General features: G+C 52.3%; 6 protein-coding genes across 6 annotated transcripts; 2 read left to right on the top strand and 4 right to left on the bottom strand.

Annotated features, from left to right (window-relative positions):
• Positions 1–1,457: 1,457 nt before the first annotated feature.
• Positions 1,458–4,226, bottom strand: PG985_010891 (uncharacterized protein; the record flags this gene model as incomplete). Its single annotated transcript, XM_066830658.1, has 6 exons — positions 1,458–2,222; positions 2,424–2,620; positions 2,671–2,759; positions 2,809–3,135; positions 3,190–4,097; positions 4,188–4,226. The coding sequence occupies 6 exons, from the start codon at positions 4,224–4,226 to the stop codon at positions 1,458–1,460; spliced, it is 2,325 nt and encodes a 774-aa protein (XP_066681340.1).
• Positions 4,227–6,973: 2,747 nt separating this feature from the next.
• PG985_010890 (uncharacterized protein) lies at positions 6,974–7,588 on the bottom strand (the record flags this gene model as incomplete). Its single annotated transcript, XM_066830657.1, has 1 exon — positions 6,974–7,588. The coding sequence occupies one exon, from the start codon at positions 7,586–7,588 to the stop codon at positions 6,974–6,976; it is 615 nt and encodes a 204-aa protein (XP_066681339.1).
• A 502-nt stretch (positions 7,589–8,090) lies between these two features.
• PG985_010889 (uncharacterized protein) lies at positions 8,091–11,521 on the top strand (the record flags this gene model as incomplete). Its single annotated transcript, XM_066830656.1, has 4 exons — positions 8,091–9,033; positions 9,076–10,536; positions 11,117–11,396; positions 11,434–11,521. 4 exons carry the CDS (start codon positions 8,091–8,093, stop codon positions 11,519–11,521), a joined length of 2,772 nt encoding a protein of 923 aa, XP_066681338.1.
• Positions 11,522–13,016: 1,495 nt separating this feature from the next.
• Positions 13,017–15,381, bottom strand: PG985_010888 (uncharacterized protein; the record flags this gene model as incomplete). Its single annotated transcript, XM_066830655.1, has 3 exons — positions 13,017–13,416; positions 13,470–15,187; positions 15,292–15,381. The coding sequence occupies 3 exons, from the start codon at positions 15,379–15,381 to the stop codon at positions 13,017–13,019; spliced, it is 2,208 nt and encodes a 735-aa protein (XP_066681337.1).
• Positions 15,382–20,585: 5,204 nt separating this feature from the next.
• On the top strand, positions 20,586–24,009 carry PG985_010887 (uncharacterized protein; the record flags this gene model as incomplete). Its single annotated transcript, XM_066830654.1, has 4 exons — positions 20,586–21,309; positions 21,377–21,858; positions 21,927–22,624; positions 22,908–24,009. 4 exons carry the CDS (start codon positions 20,586–20,588, stop codon positions 24,007–24,009), a joined length of 3,006 nt encoding a protein of 1,001 aa, XP_066681336.1.
• A 2,513-nt stretch (positions 24,010–26,522) lies between these two features.
• Positions 26,523–26,882, bottom strand: PG985_010886 (uncharacterized protein; the record flags this gene model as incomplete). The annotated part of the gene is made up of 1 exon (XM_066830653.1): positions 26,523–26,882. One exon carries the CDS (start codon positions 26,880–26,882, stop codon positions 26,523–26,525), a length of 360 nt encoding a protein of 119 aa, XP_066681335.1.

Below are 26,882 nucleotides of genomic sequence, written 5' to 3'. Positions count from 1 at the left end.
GGTTAAGGGGCTTCCAGCGACTGGACTTCGAGGTTCGCCATTTATTAGGAACCTTGGAATTGCATGATTAGGAGTAGGGACAAAAAGCAAGCAGCATCTCATGACTCTTCTTCGAGATCATTTCTGTGAGATAGATATACTAAGGCGTTCTCAGTCCGGTTTGGGATGGGACAGGCCTCTAGAACGAGCAATGAATTGTTTAACAAAAATCCGACATGGGTGTTTTCCAGGCTTGGTGATCTCCACCCCCCTTTTCCAACTCCAAACGTGTCCAATTATCTCTCGCAGTTTGATAGTGCACAATCACGCTCCCTAGAGACAAGTATACCCTTCTCCTCTTTCGGTCCCCCTTACGTGGACGAGCAGCCTGCTCAGCTTTCTTGCTATGTATGGCTGATATACCTAGTCTGGTTTGTCTGGTACCCCTTTTCTTGCCTGGACATGTGTACATATGTAGTAGATATACCCCACCACCGCGGATTCCTACAACAGCCAACATCAGCCCCACGACACCATACGGACAAGCAACAGATGGACGAGCAGCGTTTTAGGTACTGTATAAACTAAGAGATTCGCTGATTTCCCAACGCGGTGACTCATTTGAAAGCTGGCAACCCGGGAACGAATCACGACGGGCAAAAGTGTATTGCTCTCGAAATGGAGGAAGGTCCAAGGGGAGGACAGCCTGGGGGCACGTTTAAGTCCAGAGTCTCACTCATGCCAGACGTCAATGAATATTACCCTCCCATCTCCCGACTGGGTATGCAGGTAGACACCCCCCGATTTCCATCCATAGGGGGCAGCAACTGGGCCTCCAAGCCCAAGAGGGGGCAGTAACTTCACATTACAACACTTCTGTTCGTCCAAGGTTTTTAAATAGTTTATATTATAATCTATTCAGCTGGAACACTCTTGACACTAGTCATCAACTAGAGCTCCTCCCTTTTCTTTTTCATTCTTCTCTTTCTCTTTTTCGTCTGTTTTCTGATAACACCATGGATGACGCCGAAGAAGCAAGTTGCGGAGTAGGTTCACTCAACCTCCAGCTGGGGGGGGGGGGAAGACAAAAGGTCATGAGAAAAGATGTATTCATTAACCCTTCCATCCCTTGCGCCGGCTACGGTGACTAGCTTTCTTTGCCAATGGAATAATGGTAGGCTTCCTCTTGTAGACGTTTCCAAACTGGAAAGTCCAGATCTCCGCTCGCATTTCTTTCTATGCTGCCCTTCGCCTGAACCCCTTTTGCACGTTGTGCGATGCCTAGCCGCCATCACGTCTATGCTGAGGACCGCAAAGCCAGCCGGAGTAAAATCAATATGCCCCTATCAATTCTCGCCTCGAACGCCCATACAATGAATGCCTCTGAAAAAGGATTGCCCACGTACGCCATTCATGTCGCAAATGTGAATACGTTTGCACCGCCGCTACCAACTCGTTCAACGGCCACGGCCCCTGTTCTACGAGGTTCCAGTGGGTGGCTTCTGTGGTAGAGTGGCTGGGTTGCCGTAGTTGGGCAATGTGGAATAGCCAGGCTGGTGGTTATGGCCGTTCATAGGCTGGGGAAGCCCCATGTTTTTGTGCTGCATAGGATGACCCATCTGCTGAGGTATGTGAGAATTCATCTGCGATGGCATCTGCGATATATGGACAGCTGGATGCTGCTGCATATGCTGCGGTGGAGTCGCATGGGGGTGGTAGGCTGGGAGTGATTGGTTGGAACTCTGACGGCTCATGCCATAGCTTGGTGCGCCACCCATGTAGGACTGGGGCGCTGGAGAGCTGTACCCGTTGTAGTTCATGTGTGGCGAGCCTATCTGAGGGCTACCATGTGGGCCGCCCATATTGTAGGGCGGCGCCATAGGTGGCTGCGCGTGGTTCATCCCGTTGCTCGGGACAAACGACTGCGTCTTGGGGTTGAAAGCGTGGCGGTTATAGCTGCCCGGAATCGGATGTTGGCTTTTCGGGTCATGTGGGTTGACATTAACAGGCAATTGACCGAAAGCATATGGTATTCCAAGAGGGCCAACGTTGCTTTGAGATTGGGGACCCCGTGTTGCTGGTTGCGCGTACCCTGGAACAGGGGACGAAGCAGGCGGGTAAGCAGGCTGTTGCTGCCAGGCAGGCTGGGCAGGCGTGGGCTGCATGGGTGAGCCATACCCAGGCATAGACCCGTTACTCGGCGGGTAGCGCTGCTGCGAAGGCTGAGGAGGCTGGGGCGGATACTATTAGCAGGTTAGTAAATTGTGTTCACTCGATAGGGGTTCTGGGAGACATGCTGTTGGCATTGGGCCATATGGAGGATATCCACTCATAGGGCCTTGGGGCATCATCTGAGGATACGCGGGGCCTGCCTGAGGGTAGCCTTGATGCATGGGGGCCTGGTAGGGCTGCTGCATCTGACCATTGTATGGCATATTTCCGACTGCAACGTATTGCCCAGTCTGCGCCCAGCTTGGCTGATGCGGGTTGGTTCCATAATACGGCGTGTACTGAGATCGGGAATCGAAACTTTCTGAATCGTCACGTCGTTGCTTGCCTGTCTTTCCGCGTCTCCCTAGATTGGACTTTTCCTTGCCGGAAACGGAACTGGCGCGGGACATGCCGTTGGCATCCTCGGTTTCTGAACGTTATTAGCTAGAGAAGATGTACTATGTCCAAACATGGACTTACCAGGCGTAGACTCGCCAGTCTTCTCCGAATTGCCAAAAATGCGCTCCCGTGCTTTGTTATAAGCCTCCTCGCGCTGCTCGCGAGTAAGTCTGCGAATGTCAGTAAGAAGCAGCAAAACAGGAGACCCAGTTAACCTACTTGTGATTGGCACCCTGGTTCTTCTTCTCGCCATCACTGCCCACTTCAGAGGTGCCTTTCGAGGGACTGCTTCCGTTCCCGGAATCTTCACCGCGGCGCATGATCTTCTTGGGCAAAAGCACCGGTGGCGTGCTGCTGGTGTTAGTCTCGGCAGCGGTCCCGACGATGCTTGCCAGCGACGGTGGGACTCTGCAGAACGGGGTTCTATAGATGCGTACAGCGCCCTGGACCGCTTCGAAGGAATGGGTCATGTGATAATAATCCGCCAATTTGTGTGTAAGCATACGGCAGAACGAGTTGTTTGGTGGCAAATCCATGTAAGGTTCCCTAGGCAAGTATATTAGCAGACTGTTCCATATGAACTGCAAGCTGGTGACTTACTTGGAAGACTGGACGAAGTTGATTACATCCTGTTCTAAACGAAGCAAGAAGAGACGATCCTTGGGTGACGCCATGGCTTCGAGCAGTTTCTCATCCGGATTCTGGGCGTACATCGAGTTGAACGCATCGGGATTTTGCGAAACACTGGCCAAGATCTGCTGCTTCTCGGCAGCAGGCGGTACTCCAGAGGAGTTACTTTGAGGAGTTGCGACGCCCTGTTCTACCACCACCTCGGGGAGTAGTTGAATAATTCGCTTCTCTGGCATGTCTCCAAGACGCAGACGGTGCACGCGTGCGATCTCGGAGCCCATCCTTGAGGCTGTCATCTGCGAGCCCCGGACCGAAAAGGCTTCGTCGTCTTCGGCCGCCTTCACACTAGCGCTGTCGTCAGGACGAAGCGACTCCTTCTCGTCCAGGGCGAATGTGGTCCCAGAGGTGATGCTCTTCCCGTCGAGACTGGGCGCTTTAGTACCGATCTCTGAGTTCGAATCAGCCCTTTGCGACACCTCGTCAGATACGGCTGTGGTACTGTCAACTTTGCTATGAGAATCGCCAGGGGCGAGATTCGACGAGCCGTTGACGACAAGGCTAGGCGTAGATGTTGGATTGACAGCTTTGGAAGATATGCTAAGATCATTCATGTTCTGCGTGATCCTGACAGTTGCATCGGTCGACTTTCGCTGGTCCCGCGACTCTTTTTGAGCAGCTTCAGGGGTACTGTGCTGCATCGCTGACTTGGCGACCACGGTAGGGCTGACCGCCTTTGGTGCCGTTGCGGCAGGTGTCTTGGCGGCACCGGCAGGAGTGCCGCCGGCAGACGGATTGCGGCGGTTCTCTGTCGAGGCAGGAACAGCAACTCGCTGTGCTGTAGATGGAGGCATGTTTTCCTTAGCACCAGACGCAGCCACCTGGTACCATGTTAGTCTTGGCAGGCCAAATGATCAAGTGGTAATATGCGATAGAGCTGCAGAGCATAGAGCAGCAGAGCAAGAGCTTACCTTAGCAAATGAAAGTTTCTCCGTTCCAACCGTCGCCATCTGCGCAATTATAACAATGAGCAAGTAACTGCTCGATTACAGATCAGACTTGTAGTCTGTAAATACTACTTTTTCGAGTAAATGGGTGGAAATCGTGGGTTACCGCTGTATCCTCGATCAGGACTGCGACAGCGAATAAGACGTCAAAAGGTAGCCGGTTTGTTGGTTCCTTGGGTGCGCACCAAACGGGCAGCTTATGAGACACAAGGCAGTATCGACAAGAACTCAGGAAAGGAAATAGATCGAAGAGGCCCTCGGGAGAGACAGAATACAGTTGTTCATTGTCGTAATGGGTATCTTGGGTCGTAAGCAGTCGTGTGTCGTCGTGAGAAGTCCGAATGTGGAGGCAAGGCCCTGATTGTTGGCGATATCGACCAAATCTGTGCCGGAGTCGGTGGGGGGGACTGGTCAGGCTACCAGGAGAGAGGGATACGCCAAAAAAGGACTTCTGCACACAGTGTCGGATCGAGCTCGAGTGCAGAACGTGACGTTTTGGACCGGGTTTGGGAGATTCGTAGGGGTATTGGAGATAGGTGTGATGTGGTGCAGGCTCTCGGAGTCGCAACCAAGTCGCAAGTAGGTGCAGTCTGGATATGGCACAATTTGCTGCTGAGGGTGATGCGCCGGGAAAGTTAGTTCAAGTGCGGAGGTCGGTAAATTGGTAATCAGGTCGGACACTGTCGCCTACCCGGGGTTTAATAAGAACCCCAAGATGAAGAGACTGACAGCCAGGGCGAGGTTGGTTTAAGAAGAAGAAATCGGGATTGAGTTTGGGAGTTGGTGAGTGACCAGGCAGTCTACCTATGTGACCGAGAATAGAGGAAGTGGGAGGTTGTTCCAACTTTGGACCAGGACGTACTTGATTGAGCTTTTACCAGTCCGGTACAGTTAAGGTGTACATTGATGTATTGGTAGGGTAGCTCGGGGGGTGGGTGGGATTTGAGTGGGAAGGCTGAGGTTAAAGTTTCCAGCACCAGGTACTTCTTTTCAACTGTAAACCTAGGTCTGCAGGCCTATGCTGTGAGTGCCATCAAATATGCGACTATGCCACTAGGCACCTACTAGGACTGCGGTTGATGGGGGCCGCCCGCCCACAGGAAGACCAAACCCGTATCCGTCCTGCCGTCAGTGCGTGCTGCGTGTGTACTACCACCACTACCGCTTCTTCGCCCTCCTCACCTGCACACACAGGCATGCGACGGCATTCGGCTCGCGGGGCGGAGCGTTGCTTAATTGCCCACCGAACGAAACAAGTAATTGACTGAGCCGTCCTGACAACCTCATAGGATCTGACAGTCAGACTGTACGACGGGCAAGGCACAAACTGGATTCGTACAACCACAGCTGAGAGCGAACATCAAACAGGGCCGAATTGGGATGGGTATTCTTACAACGAGACGGTGGACCAAAATCAAGGAGGACCGACAGCTTCAATAGCATCAATCATCCAGTCGTCTCTACTCGAGCGACGCAAGGATATAGTAGGAAAAATGAATGTACCGACATACCTGATTAATATGCCCTGCCAATTTGTGTTTGTTCGGTTATAGAGATACTTCCAATACCGTTTGGATAGCGATACCCACGCGCGTTTTCTCCCTCTCTCTCTCTCTCTCTCTCTTTCTCTATTCGAGATATGCTCTCCAATTATCAGTAAAGACGGGATGAACAGACAGAGCCTTCACCACGCAAGCTTCATCCACTTGCTGTTGTTGCCGAGTCTGTCGTCGGTTGTGGTTTAGCTGACAAGCGGACACTAAAAAGGGTCAAGCGAGGTTCAGAGGCTCACTTGTTTTTATTTAGAACAGTAATCGTCTGCCGGCAGGTGCCGCACCACCACCCCTGGATGTAGAACCGCCGTAAGATGGGGTAAGGTGACAATAAATACCCCCCAAGGGTGGTGTGGCTGTTACCACTTCCACTCCCCTTGGGTCTGAAAAGTATGTACATACATACATAACATAACACACAGTTGGCTTGCAGATTGAACCCTGCTTCGGTTGGTTCTTGCTATAGAAACCTGGGCTGTGGCTATGCAGGTAATACATGCAAGTACAGCCCAGTAACATATACTGTTACATAAATAGGCAGTCTAGGATGTCAGCCCGCATCTATGCCGTCGAATATCACGAGAGAAGTATTTTCGGTTCGGTCTGGTATGAGACGAGAAGAAGGTTCCGATAATGGACAGCTATGACCTGGATAAAAAGGGCTGAATGACTGAAGCAGGTGGGGCATATGGGCAAACGGGTAACGGGCTGGCGGGTGATTCGGAATCTTGTTTCAAGGCCTCCAGTACTAAGCATAACAAGACAAGGTCATCGCTTTCGCGAACGTCATACTGGTATACTTCTTTGCCCTGTGTAATATACACATTTACCCACTACTGACCTGTTACCAAGCATACGTCTAGAACGATCTTCATATAGCCCTTGAACGAGACTGAGTCGACCCTGCTTGTCGACGTCTTCACGCCAAAAAGCTCCCAATGTCATTGGCTCGACCTAGCTTGACTCTAAAAAATCAGCCAGTCTGGTCGAGTGCGTTGTAGGAACAACGCACGTAATCACGAATCTAAGCACTCGTCAAGAGACATCCTCTCGGGTGATAGTAGAGAGAAGTAGACGTAGTTGAGAAAATGGGTATCATTCTTTGGAGCTCGGGAAACCAGAGGCAGCTTTCCTTTACCAGACGCCGACCATGCATTAAATATAAGAACCACTCAATTTTGGGGGATCATCGTCGCCTTATGCATCCTCTTCTGCTCGCTCTCGGCTTTCTTCTTCCTCCTCTTCGCGCTCCCGTACTCTCATGGCCTCGACCAGGGCGACACCGTCTAGGCCGACCGCCTCCCCATTCCCGTCCGCATCCGGGACCGTCTTCTGCTTCTCGGTGTTTTTGGCGTTGGCTATGCGCTCTCGCACCAGCTTGGCAATGGCGTTGTCCGTCCTCACATTGAGTATATCCAGTTTCTTGTCCAGATCCCTCTTGAGATCCCAATTCGGCTTCTTGGGCTGGAGCTTGAACAAATCAATGCCCTTGTCTGCTTCCGCTGCCTCCTCCAGGGCTTTTTGTCGCATTTGCGCCTCGACTTCCGCGGCCTGCTCCTCTAGGGTCGGGCCCTCCATGCCCAGCGTTGGAGGGGCCTCGAAGCCGAGCTTGGGTGCCTTCGCCTCGGCATCGTAGTTACGCCCGGAAAGATGGAGCTTGGCGACATCTGGTACTGTGGGCGGTGAAGTTGATCGTGCTGACTCGGGAGGTGCTATTTCATCGGCGGGTTGTTTGCGCTTGAGAGTCTTGAGCTTGGCCAGACGTGCTTTCCGATCATCGACCGCGGCGCCGAGACTGGCTTGCGTCGACATGATTCTGGCGGTTGCGAAGGGTGCGAAGTAAAGAGTTGTCTAGACGCGTTTCTGGAGGATAATAGATCAAGCTGTCGTTTGGGGAGAGCAGCTGAGAGGATGAATGCTATAGAAGCTTTGGTGGCTTGGTATGATACAAACAATAGAAATGCGCTGAAGGCCAGGAGCTTCCAGCCGCGAACTGCAATTCGATAAGGCGTGATAAGACTTTTGGGCAGTTCCAGTACGAGTCGCGCGCCCCAGTAAAATTTCCAAGACCCCGGTTTGCAGGCCCCATCTTTTGTACAGCTTCATGTTCGTTTCTACCAATTGTACATATTTCATAATCGACGTAATAATACCTTCTTTCCGGTCGATTGGACCTGCCTTTACCTGGATTTCCCTCAAGGCAATTCTGAGACTATACATTGAGTAATGCGAACATGTGCATCATAGCCACTCGACAACACATCTATCCTCCGTGAAAGCGCCACCCGACCGGACTAATCGCATCTGGCACGCCATGCGAACTCCCTTCATATGCCGCCAATGCATGTCCCGCCTTCAGCATACCCCCGCCAGATCGCAACATATCCTACGCTCAGCATACCATGACCTCGCCCGAACCGATCAAGCTGAGGCGACAGTATGGCCACCTCCCAATCCGAATAATAATGGATTCGACCCGGTTGCAGTAGACGAAGGAAGCTCGGATTCGAGCCAGTTGGGCTCCGGCAATGAACAGAACTATTTCAGACGATATGTTCCTAATTCGAAAAGTCATGTCGGGCTTGCGTCTGGAAGCAACCCGAGGATTCGATTAAAACGGCAAATCTTGGGAACGCGCGGCAAGCTGGACTATCTGCAGAGCACAGTTGCCGATACATATGGATTATCCAGGCCTGCCGCTCGCGATGCAATCGCTCAGTTAAAGCGGTTGTTACATGGCTGCATCCCGCTGCGTATATCGGATCGAGTAGATGAATTCGATGCTTGGAAGGCTGCGTATGCTTCCGAGTTGTATAAGTCACTGCAGGACCCGTTGCTCCGGTCTTCTACTTCCAAGAACCCGGAATGGGCTGCGCTCTCCGATGGCCAAGATATGTCGGTGGACACTATGAGGTCTACTTGGCTTGACATCGATCAAGTCCAGAGGGAGACGAACTGGGGGCACATGATCATCTCGGCACTTCAAGTCAATCCCGAAATTCTTACGCCTTTACTCCAGGCTACATATGATGCTTCCTGGTCGCCAAGTTATATCGTCGAAGATGTGGCTCGGTTGCTCTGCCGTCACGCTAAAGTATCAGGGGGATTAAGGCGACAGTCATTTGTCGATCTTGTGCTTTTCTTGCTCAACTCCAGTCCCAATGGGAATTTGATGTTAGGTGAAGATGTTCTAGCCAGCGTTATATCCTGGGCAAATCTGGATCAGGTCGTTGCGATATTCCAGTACCTGCGCTCGAGTATGCCAAAGCTGACTACAAGCACATTGCTACATTTTGCAGCCAGGTTTGCTTCCAGCTCTGAACACAAAGCTTTGGCTGCCGAGATACTGTGCTATATGACAGAACTTGAGGAATTCGATATCAACTCTCCGGCGGCAGCCAGTGTCTGCACGAGTCTCTTGAACGTGCAAAGGGGACAGCCAGCCCCTCAGGGCGACGCGGCACCTGATCGTCTGTTCAAAACACTCCTGGAACATGGGTTGCGGCCGAATCTCCTGAACTTCACAGCCTTGATGAGGAATTTCGCAGTCACCGGGCATCTTGAGACGGCATGGACTGTCTTTGATCTACTCGGTCAGTATGGAATCGAAGCGGACGACGAGGTTTACTCGATTCTCTTGAACGCTTCTAAGAAGGAAAACGACTTGTCTTCGATTCGCCGGGTTATAGATTCTGTTAGTGTCCAAGGTTATGGCAGACCCTGGAACGTCAGCCACGCAAACCACCTTCTTGACCTCCTGTATCGCGACAACGAAGCACAGGCCGAAATACGACGGGGCCAGCGCAAGCACAACAATGCCTTCCGACTAATGCTGCAACTATACGCCAAAGTATTCAGGCTTCGCCCGCTACAGAAATTCCTCCCCTTCGATGTAGAAGAGATGCTTCTGTGGCAGGGGCCGTCTGGCAAGTACTCAACTGCCACCACACGGATGGTCGGTGCTGTGCCTCCGCAAACAATTCCTTTACTCGCGGATCCAGACAGCACCACCCTTGCTCTTATGATCACTGCTCATTACCGGTCTCTGGAAAATCCACAACATATTTTCCAAACCTACAAACACTACAATGAGCTGTTGGCAAGGAGGGACTCGCACGCGATGGTCGTTTCGCAGCAGCACGCCACCTTGGTTCACGACATGTTTCTGAAGGCCATCATGCAGTTCCGGCCGTATCTAGGCTACTCTGTGCGCACCGTCCAGGGCATGCTCATCCGCGCCGAGGAGGAGCAAACCCGCCAGCGCGAGCACAGCGGCGGTGCCACCGTTCCCCATGCCGCCGCCGCCAAGAAGCACCCCTATCCGTCCGTCTACACGTGGACCACGCTCATCAACGGCTTCCGCAACCACAAACTCCCTGAGCCTGCCTTCTCGATCCTCCGGATGATGGTCCAGAAGGGCCGCGTCCAGCCCAACACGGTGACGTGGAACGCGTTGATCGGTGCCTACGCCCGCGTCGGCGACGCCCAGAGCGCGGTCAAGACGATGCGCTACCTCGAGGCCGCGGGCTTCCAGTCGGACCGCTACACGGTTCGCGCCATGGAGTCGCTACCGCGCGGTGCGCGTGAGCAGGCCGTCGAGCTGCTCGAGGCCTCCAAGGCCCAGTCGCTGGACGAGGCGAGGGATGACCTCATCAAGATGGGAATCCTTACTGCTGATGACGGTACGGCCTCTTCTACCTCGGAGTTAGAACCGCTCCCGGCCGACGCGCAATGGCTACCTGCCGCTGCGATTGCGGGGGGTACAACACCCTCCACTCATGTCGATGACGACTCATTCCGCTTGCATGGCATGTCTAAACACGAATACGCGCGGGCGGGGATGAAAAATAGGCGGTAGATGATGTTATAGGTTTTATATACAAGACGATGGAGAAGTACATAACACCTCAACTCCTATAGAGAATCGATTGTAGAAAAATAGACAGTGATACCCCATCATTCGCCACGGTTTACCTTTTTCTTTCGCGTGGTGCACGGCTTGCCAATCCTGTAATTTTCCAAATTCAGAGAAACGGGAAACTTGGGCAGCCGGGCTCAATTTGCAACGAACACCAACTCGGATGGGACTATGTAGCCAGCTATCCCACTATCAATTGTCCTATTCCCAGCCACGTATAATACTGCTATCTATCCTGTCCCCAATTATCCTGCTCGAGACCAGATACGTGAATAAAATCTAGTGCTGTGGATATGCGTCACCCTGACCTTGCAGGTAGCCAATCTGGCAATTCATTGTGCCGGCCACCGAGGTAGCTGTCCAACTTATATTTCTTCTTCATCATGTCGTACGCTTCATCATATCGGTGCAATTTGTTATAGGAAAACACGAGATTCGCCATCGCTTCGGATACGTACAGGAGCTGGTCCTCAGGGGTCGATCTGGTCCCCGTCCGGTACACCTCGGTCAGGACCGGGATCGCGAGATTGTACGAGCTTTTGTCTCCATTGTCGCCGTAGGTCTTGCCGAACTCGAGCCTTGGTCGAAGTTTGATGACAGTGTCTGCGGTGCTGCTGGCGTCGAGCGCTTCTTGGGTTTCGTTTTTCAACACATTGATGACCTTTTGGTTACGCTCTTTGATCTCCGATTATTTGCATCGCGGTTGGTACTGCTTCCGCTAACTTTTCTGGCCAGACAGATTGAAACCAGAGCTCCGTGAACATATGGGCCATATTGTGCGTGTCGAACAGATGCCCTCTTCTCTCCCGAAACGCATAATCGCATAGTAGATCAGCAGGGTATCTATTCTGTTCCAACACCGTGTACCTGAAGAACGATGATGGCATATCCGATGGCGAGAGGCATGCTATAATTGACAGCAGTTCCACAACGTTACCGTGTCGGGGTGTACGGGATATTTTCGTAATAGCCTTGAACAATATGCGCGAAACCAACGCCACCCCACGTACCGGTAACTGTTTGCCTTGCTTGAGGAGACTCCGGAACCTCTTCTCGAATGCATGGAGCCATGTGTGTATCAGTTCGTTCTGGCTCAGCTCATCTTCGGCGTCGGCCAATAGTTTGGTATACTCCGCAGTATGTGTCTGATTCTTGAGAACATAAGCTGCCGCCAGTTCGATCGCCAAACCACAGTGCTCGAGCTTTTCCAGGAGCCCTAGTCTCTACGCGGCCCCCTCAGCGGTTTCTGGCCGCCGCGGCCGGGCAAGTCTTTCCACATCTTCATCGCGTCTCGTGAACTCATCGGTGCCGATTTCCCATATAGCTTTGATTTGTACTCCTCTTCCATTCTTGGCCCAATTGAAGCCGTAGACTTTGAGCACATTTCCAGAGACGTCAAAATAGTAAACTAATATGTCAGTCGGTCAACCAGGAGAAGCCAGAGAATCGACTGGGCTCACGGGAGTTGTTGGTGCTGCCCGCCTCTCCGGACTAGCATCAGAAATCCGAGGTTCTGGCGCCCATCTATGACGAATTGGAACTCGGCAAGCCGCTTCAACTATGCCGGAACATGCTGTCCCACGATGCTGGGAACGGCCAACACGCCCCGAGCTGGCACCAGGTATTGACCTGGCAGGCTGCCGTCGGCCTACGAGAATTCAGCATGTCCAGCTAGCTGCAAGGAAAATTCGAACTGGATGGAAACCAAAAGGATTGCAATGCTTCTCTGAGAGGGTATCAGGTGGGAACCAGTCAAGGTCGGTAGATCACAATTGATTTGGCATGAAGCCAAAAGACCTCGGACAGGGAAGAAATTGTTTTAAGATGGCAAACCGTTCCAACTTGGTTGCCTTTTTGTTCGCTACATTTGGTGGTATCTATGTAAATAAATAAACAAAAGCCACTGGAGGACACAAGCCCCTGGCTTGATAACGGTACTCTCGTCATAGAATCTCTGCTCTGCAACGACTGGTGGTTCTTCATACGTAGACGGTTTTCATAACGGGGCGTAACATGAAAACAAAATGGAACAGACGTCCGCTAAGTAGCAAGCATCGACCAAGAAGATATACAATAACACTGTAGGTACCCAAACAAAACCTAGGTTGCTCCGTAGGTTATGTGGTAAGTGTCGTGCTCAGAGGGTTGTAGTATCACCGCAAAAATTTTCATTTCTGGTGTTTTTCTGTAAATAGGTTTGTTTCGTAGGATGGAGATGTGACACCACAAGTTGAATCCTTTCTAATCTTCATCGTTTTGATGAAATCACCGAGACGTTGGTCGGTCAACAAGGAGATAATGATCAATCATATTCTGTCGGAGTCAGCAAACACTACGAAGAATAGTTAGGAGTTCGGCAAGGCTTACCCAATCGTACTGTGACGGATCGTTCAGTACATTGTCCAAGGGTATAGTGTCCATAAAGTCGAGAGAAAAGTCCATTGCATGGATGAGCTGAGACTGGTCCATCGGTGGCGGTGGCAGCGGAGGCGTTTCTTGCGTGTCGTTGTTGAGAAGACTGGCAAGCGAGCCGTCCCTTACTTCAGGCTGCGGGGGAGGCTGCACAGGTGGCCGCGTAGGCTGTTCCTGCATCGAAACTCTGCGTAGAATAGCCCCGACGACTCTGGTGGCGTGCGCAGCATCTGGGGAAAGATGTTTCCTGGCTGACCATATCTTATACGAAGTACCTAACGCTTTCAGTTTCCTCGAGCGCTCTGTGGGACTTTTGCCAAAGTTAGTATCAGGCGGATTCAATCAGGGTTGATCGCAACTTACTCTGTTGAGAGACTCTCTGTCAGATCCAGGCAGAGGACCATAGATGCTATGAGGAAGTCGTGTAGTGTCTGCCCGGAAAACATGTACCTGTCTTGGTATAATCTGCCTCCCGGCCGACTTTCTTCATCGTATTCTGCATGGAGGTCAAGAATCCGCAATGCCGAATCAATCGCGGTACTTCTAGACATGGCATATCTGGGATTGTCTTTGTGGTCGCGCGTGAGAAAGGTTCGATGCAAGACGCAAAGAGTTTTCAGATACATCAACTCAACCATGAGCCTGTGGACAATGTCGAAACATGAGTCTGCGAAGCTGTAGGAGCGGACGGGTCGGATTCTCAGCGTGGCGGGAAGTTGCTCGTGAAATGAGTGTATCTCGCTATCCAGGTTTACCACTTCTTCGTACGGCGGCGGCGGCTGGATCGACAAGGCGAAACGAATAACTCGACGCTGCAGGCGGCAGAGTATGGACTTGTAGCATAGATAAAGCGTGGACGTTGCTTCTGTTGGAGGCCGGGGAGGCGGTAAGACCGTCGTGTGCTCGTCGAAGTCCAGGTCGAACCGATTACCTGGAGCTTCCGTGTCGCATTCGTCTTCGCGGACAATCGGCGGCATACCTAGCTGGAATGAAAACATACAGTCGAACACTTCGATGAAGAACCACGCACGCCGGCGGATCTCTCCTTCGAAGGGCGTGATGCTTGGCAGGTATTTCGGGTCTCTATGGTAACCCATTCGCTGGGCGAGACGTACAAGTAAGCCGAACTTCGACCATAGGCTTGAGTCACAGTCCTTTCTTCGTTGGAATTCAGTATAATTCGATAGCAGCAAGGCCTCTACAGAGTAAGGTTTCGCAGCGAGATAGTCGCCGGCGATTAGACAGTCGATTGCCAGTGCAGCTAACTTGTCGGGGTGAGCTGCCTCGCAGTCCTTGCTCACATCCTCGCCTTGCCCCATAGAAACCGTAGCAGCAACATTGAGAATGGAAGCCAGGATGCTGAGCCATAACAAGCTGGCAGATGATGGATCTCGCCAGAACACGTCGTATTCCCTTTGGAATTTGGAGGTGTGGATGTATGGGGCGGCATGAAACCTTGATTGAAAGTAGCCAAAGACCAGCTGGTCGGTCTTGTGCTTGGGTGGCAGCCGGGCAAAGGCTTCATCTGCAGTAAGACGAACTTGCGAGCCGTACACCACGTCCATCTCGCGCGATTGAAGGGATGACGATGAATGGGGCGGCGGCGAAGGACTCGAGTCTTCTTCCGAGGGTTCGGCTTCAACGATGCCCCGGATGTCATGAATGCTCTCGAGGATGGCCGACCAGTGGGTTGCGCCGACGTAGCCGGTTTCGGGCTGGGAATGACCATACGGTGGTGCTCCACTGCCGGGCGTGACGGCGGTTGTTACGGTGCTCGGAGGCGTGCTGAAGTCAGAGCGCATTTCCACCTCACTCCGTGGATCGGAGCTCGATGCGACGCTGGCGATGCTTCCGTCTTGGCTCCCGGCATTTTGTACGAGGCCATTCACCATGTCTTCCAGCTTCTGAAGGCGGACCTGCAGGAGGGGACGCGACATGCCATCCTGTTTGGGGCGGGAATCCGCCTGAGGCCGGGACTCATTGCCCTTGGGCTTGCGAGCAGCCCGAGGGGCATACTCGCAGAAAGCGGCCTCCCCACTCTTGACGCATCGTTCGCATGGTTGCTGACGATCACATTTCACCTAATGGGCGGAGATTAGCGAGGGGAGACGGCGAGGGAGGAGATGCTCCAACAACAGCAGTGAGGCGGCCTTGCCTTTCGGGTGCGACACAGCAGACAGCTAACTGGCGGTCTGTTGCGCTTCTGGATCTTCCGCTGCATGCCTTCGGTTGGTTGTGCGCGGAAGACGCTGGTCTGGTAGGATGGACGGTCCATGGTCCGGACTCGGGGATAACCTCAAACGGTGATATTTTATTTTAAAGTCCTCCCAATGAAAGCATGTGTGTCATGCCGTCTGTATGTAGCCCACACACTAGGACCTGGACATGAGAGTGTGTAGCGTATGCGTGCGGTGTGAGCTCAGGCCAAGTCGAGTCAAAGACAAAGTCCGGCGGGAGCGCGATATTAACAACGAAGCAACAGTCAGGCTCACTTAAGGCCGGACGGGCTATGGACGTCGCGTGGGAAGATGGGTTAGGTTAGGAGGATGAAAAAAGACAGCTGCTTGAAGCCCAGTGGCCGATCGCAAAACATCCGACTGCTTTTCGGAGATATGAACTCGAAGGAATGAAATGACAAATGTGAGGTCTGAGTAAGTACTTTCAGAGGACAGGGCCCCAGGCTGAGGTGACTGGAATTGGCAGATGGCTGGCTCATGGGGGTCACTTCCTACTCGCCATCTTGCGTGCGCATGTATGTGGGTGGGCGTTTGTGTGTGTGGTGTGGAAAGCGTTCCGTTCCCCGTTAATCGTTCAAATCAAGCAATTAATCAGTCCATGGTCGGTGGTGCTTTTTCGGCTGCCTTTCCTTTCCTTCGTTTCCCTCGTTGGAATATCCGCGTATCCGGAGAAAATGGGTCATCCAAACTCCGCAGCTCCCGTTTTGAGAATGGGGGCTTTTTTTTTCACTAAGGGTACATCCCAGGCATTGTACACCCACATACCTCCAGCTCCCAAGTACCGAGCTCCTCTTGATCTTGATCTAGAATCCTTCAATGTTCAATGCTACGTCTCGAGGTACCTCATCAAAAGCATGGTTTGTAGATTGGAAGAGTGATCTGGGGCTTCTGCTGGACAAATCAAAAGCTTTTCTTTTCTTCCGCGCGCTCTCTCTCTCTCTCTCAAGTTCTGGATGGGAGTCTGCATCGCATCGGGAATCCCATATAGTCTACCGTACCTAAGGTAAGCAGCCCAAGTCCCATCCAAACCCACTTCGTCTCTCTTGGCTTGAGAACATGACCTATCGTTCCGATGCGGTGGTCGAGAAACGAACCACCACTTGCTACAAAACCAGGTCACTTTTGCCCCTCATTTCGTAACAGAGCATGGTGTCGGACTCTCGGCTCTAAGTCCTGCGGGAGATAAGATCGGGTTGGTCGGCCTGGGGTCTTGACAGGCTCTTCCACCGCCTTCTAGCCAATCAATTGCCTAATTCTGTCCAATTCCCATAGGTGTTCGCCAAGCCCGCTGATCATTGCATTGAAAGATTTGACCTGGACCCCTCTTATCAGATATACCTATCTCCATGAGCCTTTGTCGATAAACAGCCACTTGATGGCAAAGCTTCGTAAATCGGTCAACAAAAGACACGGCACAGAACTGCGGAAATGCTGCGTGCGTAGCGTCCGCTAGTTAGTGGACGTGGGACGGAGGCTGGAATCTTCGGACACTGGTAAGATTAAGCCCTTGTTAAGTCCGATTGCCACGCATACGCCCAGATAACCCCCGCCGCTTCCGCTTACCTACAGGCTTGAAACGAGAATCCTTGCATGACGGCACCCAATCTGTTGGGAATGGGCACGATGACCTCTTCCAAGTTCCTGCAGCTCAGGAGTCAGGTGGGGCAGCAGTAATATATACCACACCTCACCTTAGGTGCCGTTGACTTCACATCTATTCTACTGAGAACGAGTGTGGCCTCATCATCCAGCAGCAGCGGGGCCACCACATCCCAGAGACGGTCCAGCCTGACAGAGTTGCAATTCAAAAACCTTGACACTATTGCGATGCCCAGTAGGTGAGGGGCAACGACATGACCACATGTGTAACGACCATGGCCAATATTTGATTCCCTGAAGCTCTTCAACTCTCACCCAAAATACTTTCTCTTGAGTTGGGCTGGGCTGGGCTGTGCATGGCATAGGTCTATCACCGCTGGCCGCACAGATAACCCCCGAAACCTAAAAGGCCACTTTGCGAAATTGTCCGATTGGCTGATAATTGAGCATATACCACGGCAGTTCCTATCTCGGCAAGCACGCCGCTGTGGCAGCTCGACAAGTCTTTGTATTTTGATTTTTATTTTGTTTGGCGAGGTCGGCTGTGAATGAGCGAAACTCAACCCGTCGACATACCATAAGGCTTCGGGCGGACATAGTGTCATACGAGAGAAGAGTTCCCACCTTGGGAAAAGGATCGAGTCTTCTCTGCTCTACAGAAGGGGCCAGATCTTGGTTCTCTTGAGGTCCGAGTCGACGTCTGAAACGCATTTGGTCCCACGGGCAAGACCACGGCACGGAGAGTGAGAGAAGACAGCCATAATTGTCCCAATGATCATGTCACTCTTTGGCCGTACCAATACTCTCCCATGTGGATATCAAAGTTGACAGCGAACACGTCTCCATTTCACCCGTCGGTTCTGCCATCATTAGCATGCCCACAGACGACATCAACCCACGTTGTCAACGCACGCTCAGCTCCTCCAGCCCACACTCCAAGCCTTTCACGCCAAGTATTCACGGGGAACATGGGGCCGGCCCCGTTGTGTCAACTGGGCCGGCTTCGGCCTCCTGCCTTCAGGGGCAAGTTGTCCTACGTGAACTTGGTCATCAAGTCAAGGAGTAGCCATGAAATTTCGGTGTTCACGGGAATGGGATACAAGAAACCGAAGGCTCGCCAATAGCAGTTGCCCCACACACGACGAGATGGTTGCTCGACCAACTATGGTATCTGTTGTCGCCAGCGCAGATACCTTAGCTCGTCAAATGGTCTGGTATATAACAGATTTTCTCTGTACCAATCGCCTCGGCGCACGTACGGCGGTCCTTCTGTTTTAAGGCTTAAGGTGGGAGAGACGACGGTCTTCGTCGGGCCGGCGATGGGCCAAAATGGAGCAGCGGCTGTTGATGCGGCATCGGTTGTCGGTGCCCGAGGCTTCTTGCATCGCTCCCGCGATCGTGGAGCTCATAATAGGGCTAAGGTCTTTGCTGCTTGGGTTGGTTATGTTGCCCTGACGAACAAGGTTCGCAATGTGGCACATGTTTCTTGTTCAGCTTGTCTGCTCAACCATGGATTGGGGCTGAGCCGGGAAACGTTCAAACTCTCCCCTTCCCCGTTCGTTTGCCAGCCTCTAAGTTTGAACGTAACTTTCGGCAAAACAATGGTATGAGGGATCAGCTCAGTACTTGAACCAAATAACCTCAAATCCTCCCAGCGAAGTAGCTGAGTGACTCAATGGTAAAATAAATTGTCATGCCTGTGGATGCGCGTTCCCACTGGCCCTTCGCTTTTGGCAGTTTCCGCGTTCGAACCCGTTGAGGGGCACCCTCAACCCCCTTTTTTCACCTTTTTTGCTTTCCATACTAATAACTCTCTCGCCCATTTTCACCGCAAAACAATTTGTTGCCCTAGCTAATGCTCTCACCTTTGAATAATCTGGCGGCCCGAGGCAACGTCAACGTCGACACCATCGGCTTCTCTCAGTCTCAGGATACCGGAACTCAGACAGCAATAACATCCCACATACATTTACATCTGATTCTTTCACCTGTTCGGCAGACTCGCCCTCATGGGATCCAATTGAGAGGTAATCGTCTACCTCACGGGCCACATAAGGGAAGATGCCTCAAGGTCAAGGGCCAGTAAATGCTCAGCCGGCGAGGATCTCCAGGAGCTCGAGGAGGTTGTCAGCGTGGTTGGACTCCGGTTTGATTCAAGATTCGAAAGGCGAATGGTCGACCGCGGAGCTACGTTCGAGTCAACTTTACAGCAGTGGGATAAGGCGCTCGATGTGATATCTCAGCATGGCGCGTGGGGTGGTAGTTCTTGTTTACATCTCAATCCCAGCACGGTCATGGGCGCCACCGAAGATGACCTTCAAAGGCAGTTTGTACCCCAAAGCAGAGGTTGACGCGATTGAGGAGGTCGAACAATCGAGGCTCTGTGTTGGTTTACAATGGCTGCCTAAGTACCCAACAATACATGGAGGAGGGGGGGAAGATGAGCTCTGGGTTATATGACCTAATAACAGGTGAATATCTCACCGAACCGGGAACTTACTACTTGATCAATAGGCTGGCCTGTCCGCGTTGGTCAAGTGGTAAGTCGAAGGGAAGGTAGAAAACCCCGGTCCGGGTGAAGGGGTACGCCCCTTCCCGGACACCGTGACCCGGGCACGGGGGGTTTTCGTAGGCCCAGGTCGACGGTTCGGGCCCCACCCGGGGGGCTCGACGACTCCCTGGGCTGAGCTTTTTGATGGTTTTTTTTTTCTTCATCTTTCTTTTCTTCTTTTACCTTCGTTTTCGTAGATTGAACTCGTCGCTCCCCCTCGTGGAGCTTCTCCTACTGAAGGACAGTTTTACAGACTTCATGGGCTGCAGCAGAATAACCAATCTATCGTGGAAACTCACATTCATGTTCAGGGTAATCGTAAGCTTCTAATGATGGTGAACTCGAGGCGCTTCGACCCACCATGGTGTGAGAAAATAGAGGGTGCATACATTTAGCTCGGCTATCTACGATCCTACTCCCTCGCCTCGTACGTATGTGTAGTCTGCGATGAGCCAAGCCGATCAGAGTCATATGAGATGTCAGACTCTCACTCCAATGCCTTATATATGGCCACATGAGCCACCGTCGCATGAAATCGTAATCCCCAGCGTCCCCAGGCATTCCCTGTAATGGCAACCCCCGCTCCGGAAACCGTCCCTTTTCCTGCTCTGATATCATCCAAGAATCCATCGCGGCATGATGCGCTCTAAATCTCAAGTTGGAAATCCTTGGTTGCCGTTAATATTGAATAGATAGAAAATGTGGCCATTGAGCGAGTCTGTCCTTTAGGCTGTCGAATACGGCGTAAGTGCTGTAACGTTCAATGCAGTTCCTAGTACACATTTTGATTCGCCGCAAACTGTGGTGCTCAATATAGATGCCCCCAGAAAAGTTGCCGCCGTAGCAGGCGGTATTGGATCTCTACAAGGCTGATCTGCGATCTAAGTAAGCTGATCTAATGCGCAGAACAGTCATCAGATCAGCGCCAAGATCTTGGCCAGATGAACGAATATGTACTTACCAAGTTCCTATATATTTATTGTAATAGAGATGACAACATAACGGTCAATATCATCATTCTTTCCTGTCAATTATTTTTCTTCGCCTTCATACTTTTCGTGAGACGACAGATTCTGCTTCAACTAATGCAATATGATAAACAACAGCGAATCATCTTCCTTCGCACAGAGTTACAGGTCCCAAGATAGCATTGCACATCTTTTAGTAACTGATGACAATGTACATCGTGACGATTCGGGATCAGAGACCAACCCAGTGACACGCGGTCACAACGACGACACTTCCAAACGAGAAACGCTTCTGCCTAAGCCCAAGTCCATGGTTAAAGAGGGCGACCATGTTTACAAGCTTTGGCTATGGGAGTTTCTCTCTGTGCTTGTAAGTCTCGGGTGTATGGTGGCTATAGTCGTCATTGCCGTCATATCGAACCAGACGCCCCTTGCTGAATGGACGCCCCCTATCGGAATCAACACTGTGGTATCCGTTCTCGTTACGGTCTCCAAGGCAGCCATGCTCCTACCTATCAGCGAGTGCATCAGTCAAATCAAATGGCTCTACCTCACCAGACAAGACCGCCGCCTGGACTCATTGTCGGCGTTCGACGATGCCAGCAAGGGGCCCTGGGGAGCTATGCTATTTCTGCGCCCCTCTAATGTCACGTCATGGCCATTGCTGGCAACCCTCGGGGCGTTCCTAACGCTGGTGGCTATGGGCATGGACCCTTTCGCCCAGCAGACAGTTACTATTCGGACAGTAAGAGTGGAGCACGAAGCTGGCTCTACCATCTCCGTTGTATCCAGCTTTGACACCGGCGAGCCTCTTTGGAATTCAATTCCCCCCGGAGACGACTTCCAGCGTATGTAGCTTCAAATGCTGCTGTGACATCCTCCCCCTCTGAAAGTCCCTCGCTAAATAAGGTCCAGCTACTTTCATCGCCAGCAGACTACAACGGGCATTCGTCAACGGTGTATACGACCTCGGATCCAACTTCCAGTACACCTGCCCGTCCGGTAACTGCACCTGGCCCCATTTTACTTCGCTTGCCATGTGCAGTTCTTGCAGGAACGTCACAGACAAAACTCGAGTTGTCGCCCATCAAAAGGTAGACCACGGCGGAAACCTCAAAGAAAATCAGTCTCTCGATGCCACCTTTACCACACCGGGAGGGCTCGTCTTGGCGATCTCTGCTACAGAGGACACCAAGACCGAAGTAGCTGGCAGTGCCATTCTTGACTACTACAACATCACTAAAGTAACAGAGAAGCTCGTGTCCTTGGCCGTCGTTCAGTTGAAAAACAGCTACATAGGCGGGAACAAAACAGCAAACGAGCAACCGTCAGGTGTTTGGACCGCCACCGAGTGCGCATTGAGCTGGTGCGCCAAAACGTACGGGGGCGTTGTGATTGTAAGACAGTCTTCTATCTTGAGCTAACCCGGCCCTCCAAACCCAGGTGCCCACTGATAATTCTGTAGTCTGAAGGGAAACTATTGCCCTCCTACAACATAACAGAGATGCCTCTCAGGCCAAGATCGACTATGAATTCGACTCGAGGGCCAGAAAACCAGATAATGTGGAATCTGGTACCACGCATCGATGGTAACACAGAAGCCGGCACGGACGCCTTCTCGCCTTTGCAGAATGGTAGCTTCACGGTTGTTTACCGAGATCACGACATCCTGTCTAAGCTTATGAGAAAGATGTTTTCATTCGACAAACGTAGCGGATTCGCGGATTCCTCGATAGGCTCCGTGTTGGGACATGGTACTAATGCTTCGGAGCTCGTATTCAACATGACGGAAAGCATGACGAATGCTATTCGGTCGGGACCGGGTTTCATCACGGCCGAGGGGACCGCGTGGCGTGAAGAGGCGGAAATCCACATCGAGTGGTCCTGGCTCATCCTCCCGCTCGCCTTCGTGCTTTCAGGGACGGCGCTCTTCGCCGCTACGGTGGTGGTCAGCAGTTGCCAATACCCTGGGCAGCCTCTATGGAAGTCCTCGATGTGGCCGTTGGTCTTCCAGGGACTCGACGAGTGGAGCGTCGAGGAGAGGTGTGCGAGAGAAGATGGGTCGCTTCGAGAGGTAAAGGAGATGGAGGAGATGGCCAAAGCAATGCGTGTCACGCTGCAGCAGAACGGATCCGGGGCACAGAAGCTCAAACGTGCTTGGTAGTAAGTTTAGGTATGTACCCAATTGGATAGAACGAAATGCTGTTGGCTTAGAGGGCTTCTCACTTGTGGGTGTTGGGAAATGGGCTGTACTCATCAGATTATGACCAGCCAAGTCGAGGAGGTGAGGGTAGGGTGAAGGTGAGAGCCAAGTGAAATGGAGGTTCGTAAACACTAGGTAGGTATGTAGGTAGGTAGGTTAATCGGACTTGGGAAAACACAGCTATCAACTTTCACCCAAGTAGCCAAAACAATCTCAATCATTCATGTTGTAACCTCTTGAAAGCACCCACCCACTCTCTTCCCTCCATCCCCAAATTCACAACCGACCTCACCAACCATCACTTCACGCATCTTCTCCAGCTCCGCTCCTTCAAGCTCAAGAGCGACAACACAAGGTGAAGATGGATCACAACCCATCAGGCGCACAGCCTGCTCCCGCCCGCGATCTATCAGAATATGATTCCCTTCTTGAGGCTATCGCCGAGGCATCTCAAAACCTCCCGTCCCCAGCCAAGCGTGTTGTCGATGTTCTCACCGACTACATAAAGGTCTCGGCAGCCGGAGATCGCACAAAGTTCCAGAACTATCACGAATTCAGCCTCAAACCGAGCGAATTCAATGCCATGGTACATGCTGGGTCTCTCGCCGGCATCCTGCGTACTTACACCCACACCTGCAGCTACTTTCCATCTCTGGATCGCTTCACGGTCTTCCTCTACGACCCCGGATACATTTACAGCAGTCCTCCAGTCATCATCGCTTATCGTGTCAAGGGCCTCCTTCAGGAAGCTCTCGATGCTGTTGCCTCACAGTCGGCAACTCCCGCCCATTTCGTCAACGCCAGTTTCGGCGTGGGACACTCGGAGGAGAAAGGCTTTGAGAATGATGGCGTCCAAACCACGTCCATGGTAAACCCCAGCGGCGTCGTCACTTGCTCCCTGCCTTCGCCGGAGCAAGATTTCTCAGTTCCCTTCCCAGTCTGCCGGGTTCACTGTGGCTGGTCTTTCCCGACCTGTATTGACCAGTTCAAGGCCGCTATGATTGAGCATTCAGGGCAGCCACGCGTCACTGTTCTCGTCAATCTCGCCTTCAACGACCGAGCTCCGTGGCCCGAGGATGCCATCAGCCTCGATATCCTACATATGTCGATGGAGGCAGGCGTCCCAGTAGTGCGTCATGACGTCCGCGGTGTCGACGTCCGCGCGCAGGATCCCTCCGCTACGGTGGGACTCTGTCTATCGGACTTCGATGAGGCTCTGCCTAAGCAATGCGTTGAGCTGCGGTACGGTGATCTCATCACGGCGGTCGACAGTTCTATCCACATGCACTGCTACCATGACGCAAGATATCCATTCGGAGTCGACGACCACACCGGCGGTAACTAGGACCTTATCAGACTGCTGTCGAGGTAGTCGCGACGACAAGAAAGGCCGATCAACAGAGAGATGGCGAAGTGTATGATAGCCATGAAAGCATAAGATCAGAGTTGTCGCTCCTCCGTCGACCCATTCATACTGGACTCCACGCTTTGTGTAACACAAGTAGTGGAAGCTTGGGATCTGCCAGACCCAACGACACACGCGAAGACGGACAACGAACGAATGGAGATGAGACACGGGTAGACAAGGATATAATGCGAGGATTTCATATCATTTTCCTTCTGTGTTAACTACTCTGCTAATCATTACTGCTCCATCCGATGTGTAATATGTGTATGAAGCTAGCCGCATGTTCTGTAATCTCAGCACTGTTGCAAAGTTAGTAAACCAGCCCTTCTACCTCCAAGTAACTGTTCCAAAGGTCCTCTGATCATCATTAGTGGACGAATCTCCCCAGCTTGAATGACCTATGCCGTAACAGCGATGGCAGTTGATATGCCACTACCCACCCAAACTCATCAGGCACACGGAAGAAGCTCCGTTCCCTACCTCGAACCCCGTGAAGTAAAAGACCCCACTAGCCACATGCAGCGAAATCGCCGAGAGCCTCGCTCCCCCTAGCCTCGCACTCCACCCCCTCCTGTTCCCTATCTCGTACATATGCAAGGTAAGCTTAAGAGCACAGGCAGGCAGGCAGGCAGGCAGGCGGACAGGCGAGAAGCGATCGGCGCCGGAAACGCCGTCTCGGTAGAGAGCCTCGGCAGACGTAACAACTTGCCCTTGCGTTCGCGCGTAAGTGTGTGTGTGTGTGGCGAAAAGGAGTCAGCAAACTCGACACTGGCGGCCAATGATCTAACCCGGTCAGCCAAGCTTGGAGGCAGGGAAGGGAAGGGGAGGAGAGATCTGGGAACCGTGCGCTGCAGTGCGGTGTGATGGTGTGGTGTGGGTGGGAAAGGGAAACGTAGCGAAGCGCCGATAGATTCGCCGGGGTAGACGGACGGACAGAAGAACCCTCAGGGATCCTCTGGGTCTGGCTAGTCCAGGTAAGCCTAGCTGGCGGCTTGAAGGGAAGGGAAAGGAGGAGGGGGCGGCATGCGGGATCCCAATTCCCTAAAGCGGATGGTGAATACAAAATAACTCTAAAATCTCACATCCATCTCGGCTCGTGCTTTGTTTCGTGGGTTCCCTTCGGAGGATCTAATTGCTAATAGCACAGCAGCAGCAGTATCAGCAGCACCACCACCGCCGCCTTCCCGCGAAGGAACGTATATCCCCGGAAGCTGGGGAAAGATGGGGGGGGGGAATGTGGGGTAACGCGGATGGGGGAACGTCAAGCGAGTAAACGACCAAGCCTGGGTAAGCGGAAGGATCAGGGAAAGAAACAAAAGCTAAGTACATCGATGAGATGACAGGTACTTAGGCAACAACGAAATCTCATCATGTCAAGTCTTTTTCTGCGTAACATGAAACCGAAGCGCATCAACTGCCGACGTGTACGCACGTAAGGGAAGATGCAAGGGTTGTGATAGGAAGAGAGCAGGCAGGGCGTCAGCAGGCGGAACGGGCAACCAGAAAAAAAGAGAGAAAAAAGAAGGTGGCATTGAATTGCGATGAGATGGAGCGCCGAATTCTAACCCCTTAACGCCCGGCTTCCCGCTCTTGTTGATGCAAGGCCGTTAGGTAGCAGATAGCATCGCCGCGCCAGCCAGTGAGAAGAAGTGAAAGAAAACGGGGAAAGGTGTGTGGGAAAGCATACACTAAACAGCGGTGACAACGGATAGGGAAGAAATGCGCTGTAATTCGAAACCATGTCAGACCTGTCAGACGAGTCACAATATTCCCTCCTAAATTAAGACGGGGTTTTGGATAGGGAGGTTGAGGAAGATGACGCGCCCAGCAACGGTGCCGCCCAGAGATCGCAGGGATCGTAGGGATCGTAGGGATAAAAGGGAAAAAACCCGACAGGAGCAGCGCTTAGGGACCTGTCGGTGAGCTAAAGAAAGAACACCATGTGGAAAAAGACACCACAAATAAACAAAAAGGACGAGGAAAAAAGCAAACGAACTGCAGTCGAGGCGGGAAAGGGAAATTTGAACGTGTCCATGTGCTTCATTTTAGGACTTGACGTCCCAATAAACACTTCTGCAGCCGCCCCGGCTTGCATCATGAGGCTACCTTACCAGCCTTAAAAATAGTATCAGCCAGCTTAAAATAGAGGCGTTCCTGAACCAACGACGACCCAAGATCGCGGACGGAGTCAGTCTACCTATGAGGGACCCTTCTGGTTACATACCTTACATACATAAGATGATGATGATGGAAGGCTACGACTCATATGCACCTACATCCAACACCGGTTACAGGGCCAGGGAGGGAGATCTATATGCCTATGTACCTCTTCTTAGCCGGGCAGGAGACGAGGCACGCATGCACACCGAGGCGGGACTGTGACTGGATCTCCCCTACCTCCCCTGACGTTGATTTTAACCTTCGCGGCTCTGTTGCCCAGGCACACCCAATTACATCGGCGTGATAAGGACAAGGGACATGTGCATGACACCAACAGCACCACCCTCAAGCCCGAGTGCGAGGGAGGGAGGGAGCCAGATTGGCGCCTGCAGATACACGGTCGTCGTGGAGGCGCCGAGCACGGATGGGGGCATGCAGGACCCCGAATAGCTTCGTAGCTTGCTTCTACAGATCTCGACGTAATGACCGGGAAGCAGGCGGGCGGGCCAATGAGGTGTCATGGAGGCAGCAGCGGCGCTTCTAGAAAGGGTAGACACCATGGGCCATTGGGCTGTGGCTGGGCCAGAGCGCCTCTCGCGATATGCAAAGAGAGAACTGAGCATCTGCAATGAGCGACGGGAACCTCGCAT

Source organism: Apiospora marii (assembly GCF_038362585.1).
Source record: "Apiospora marii strain CBS 49790 chromosome Unknown utg000007l_segment0_segment0, whole genome shotgun sequence".
NCBI lineage: Eukaryota > Fungi > Ascomycota > Sordariomycetes > Amphisphaeriales > Apiosporaceae > Apiospora > Apiospora marii.
The sequence above is the reverse complement of the archived record's forward strand: the minus strand, read 5'-3'. Positions and strand labels throughout refer to the sequence as shown.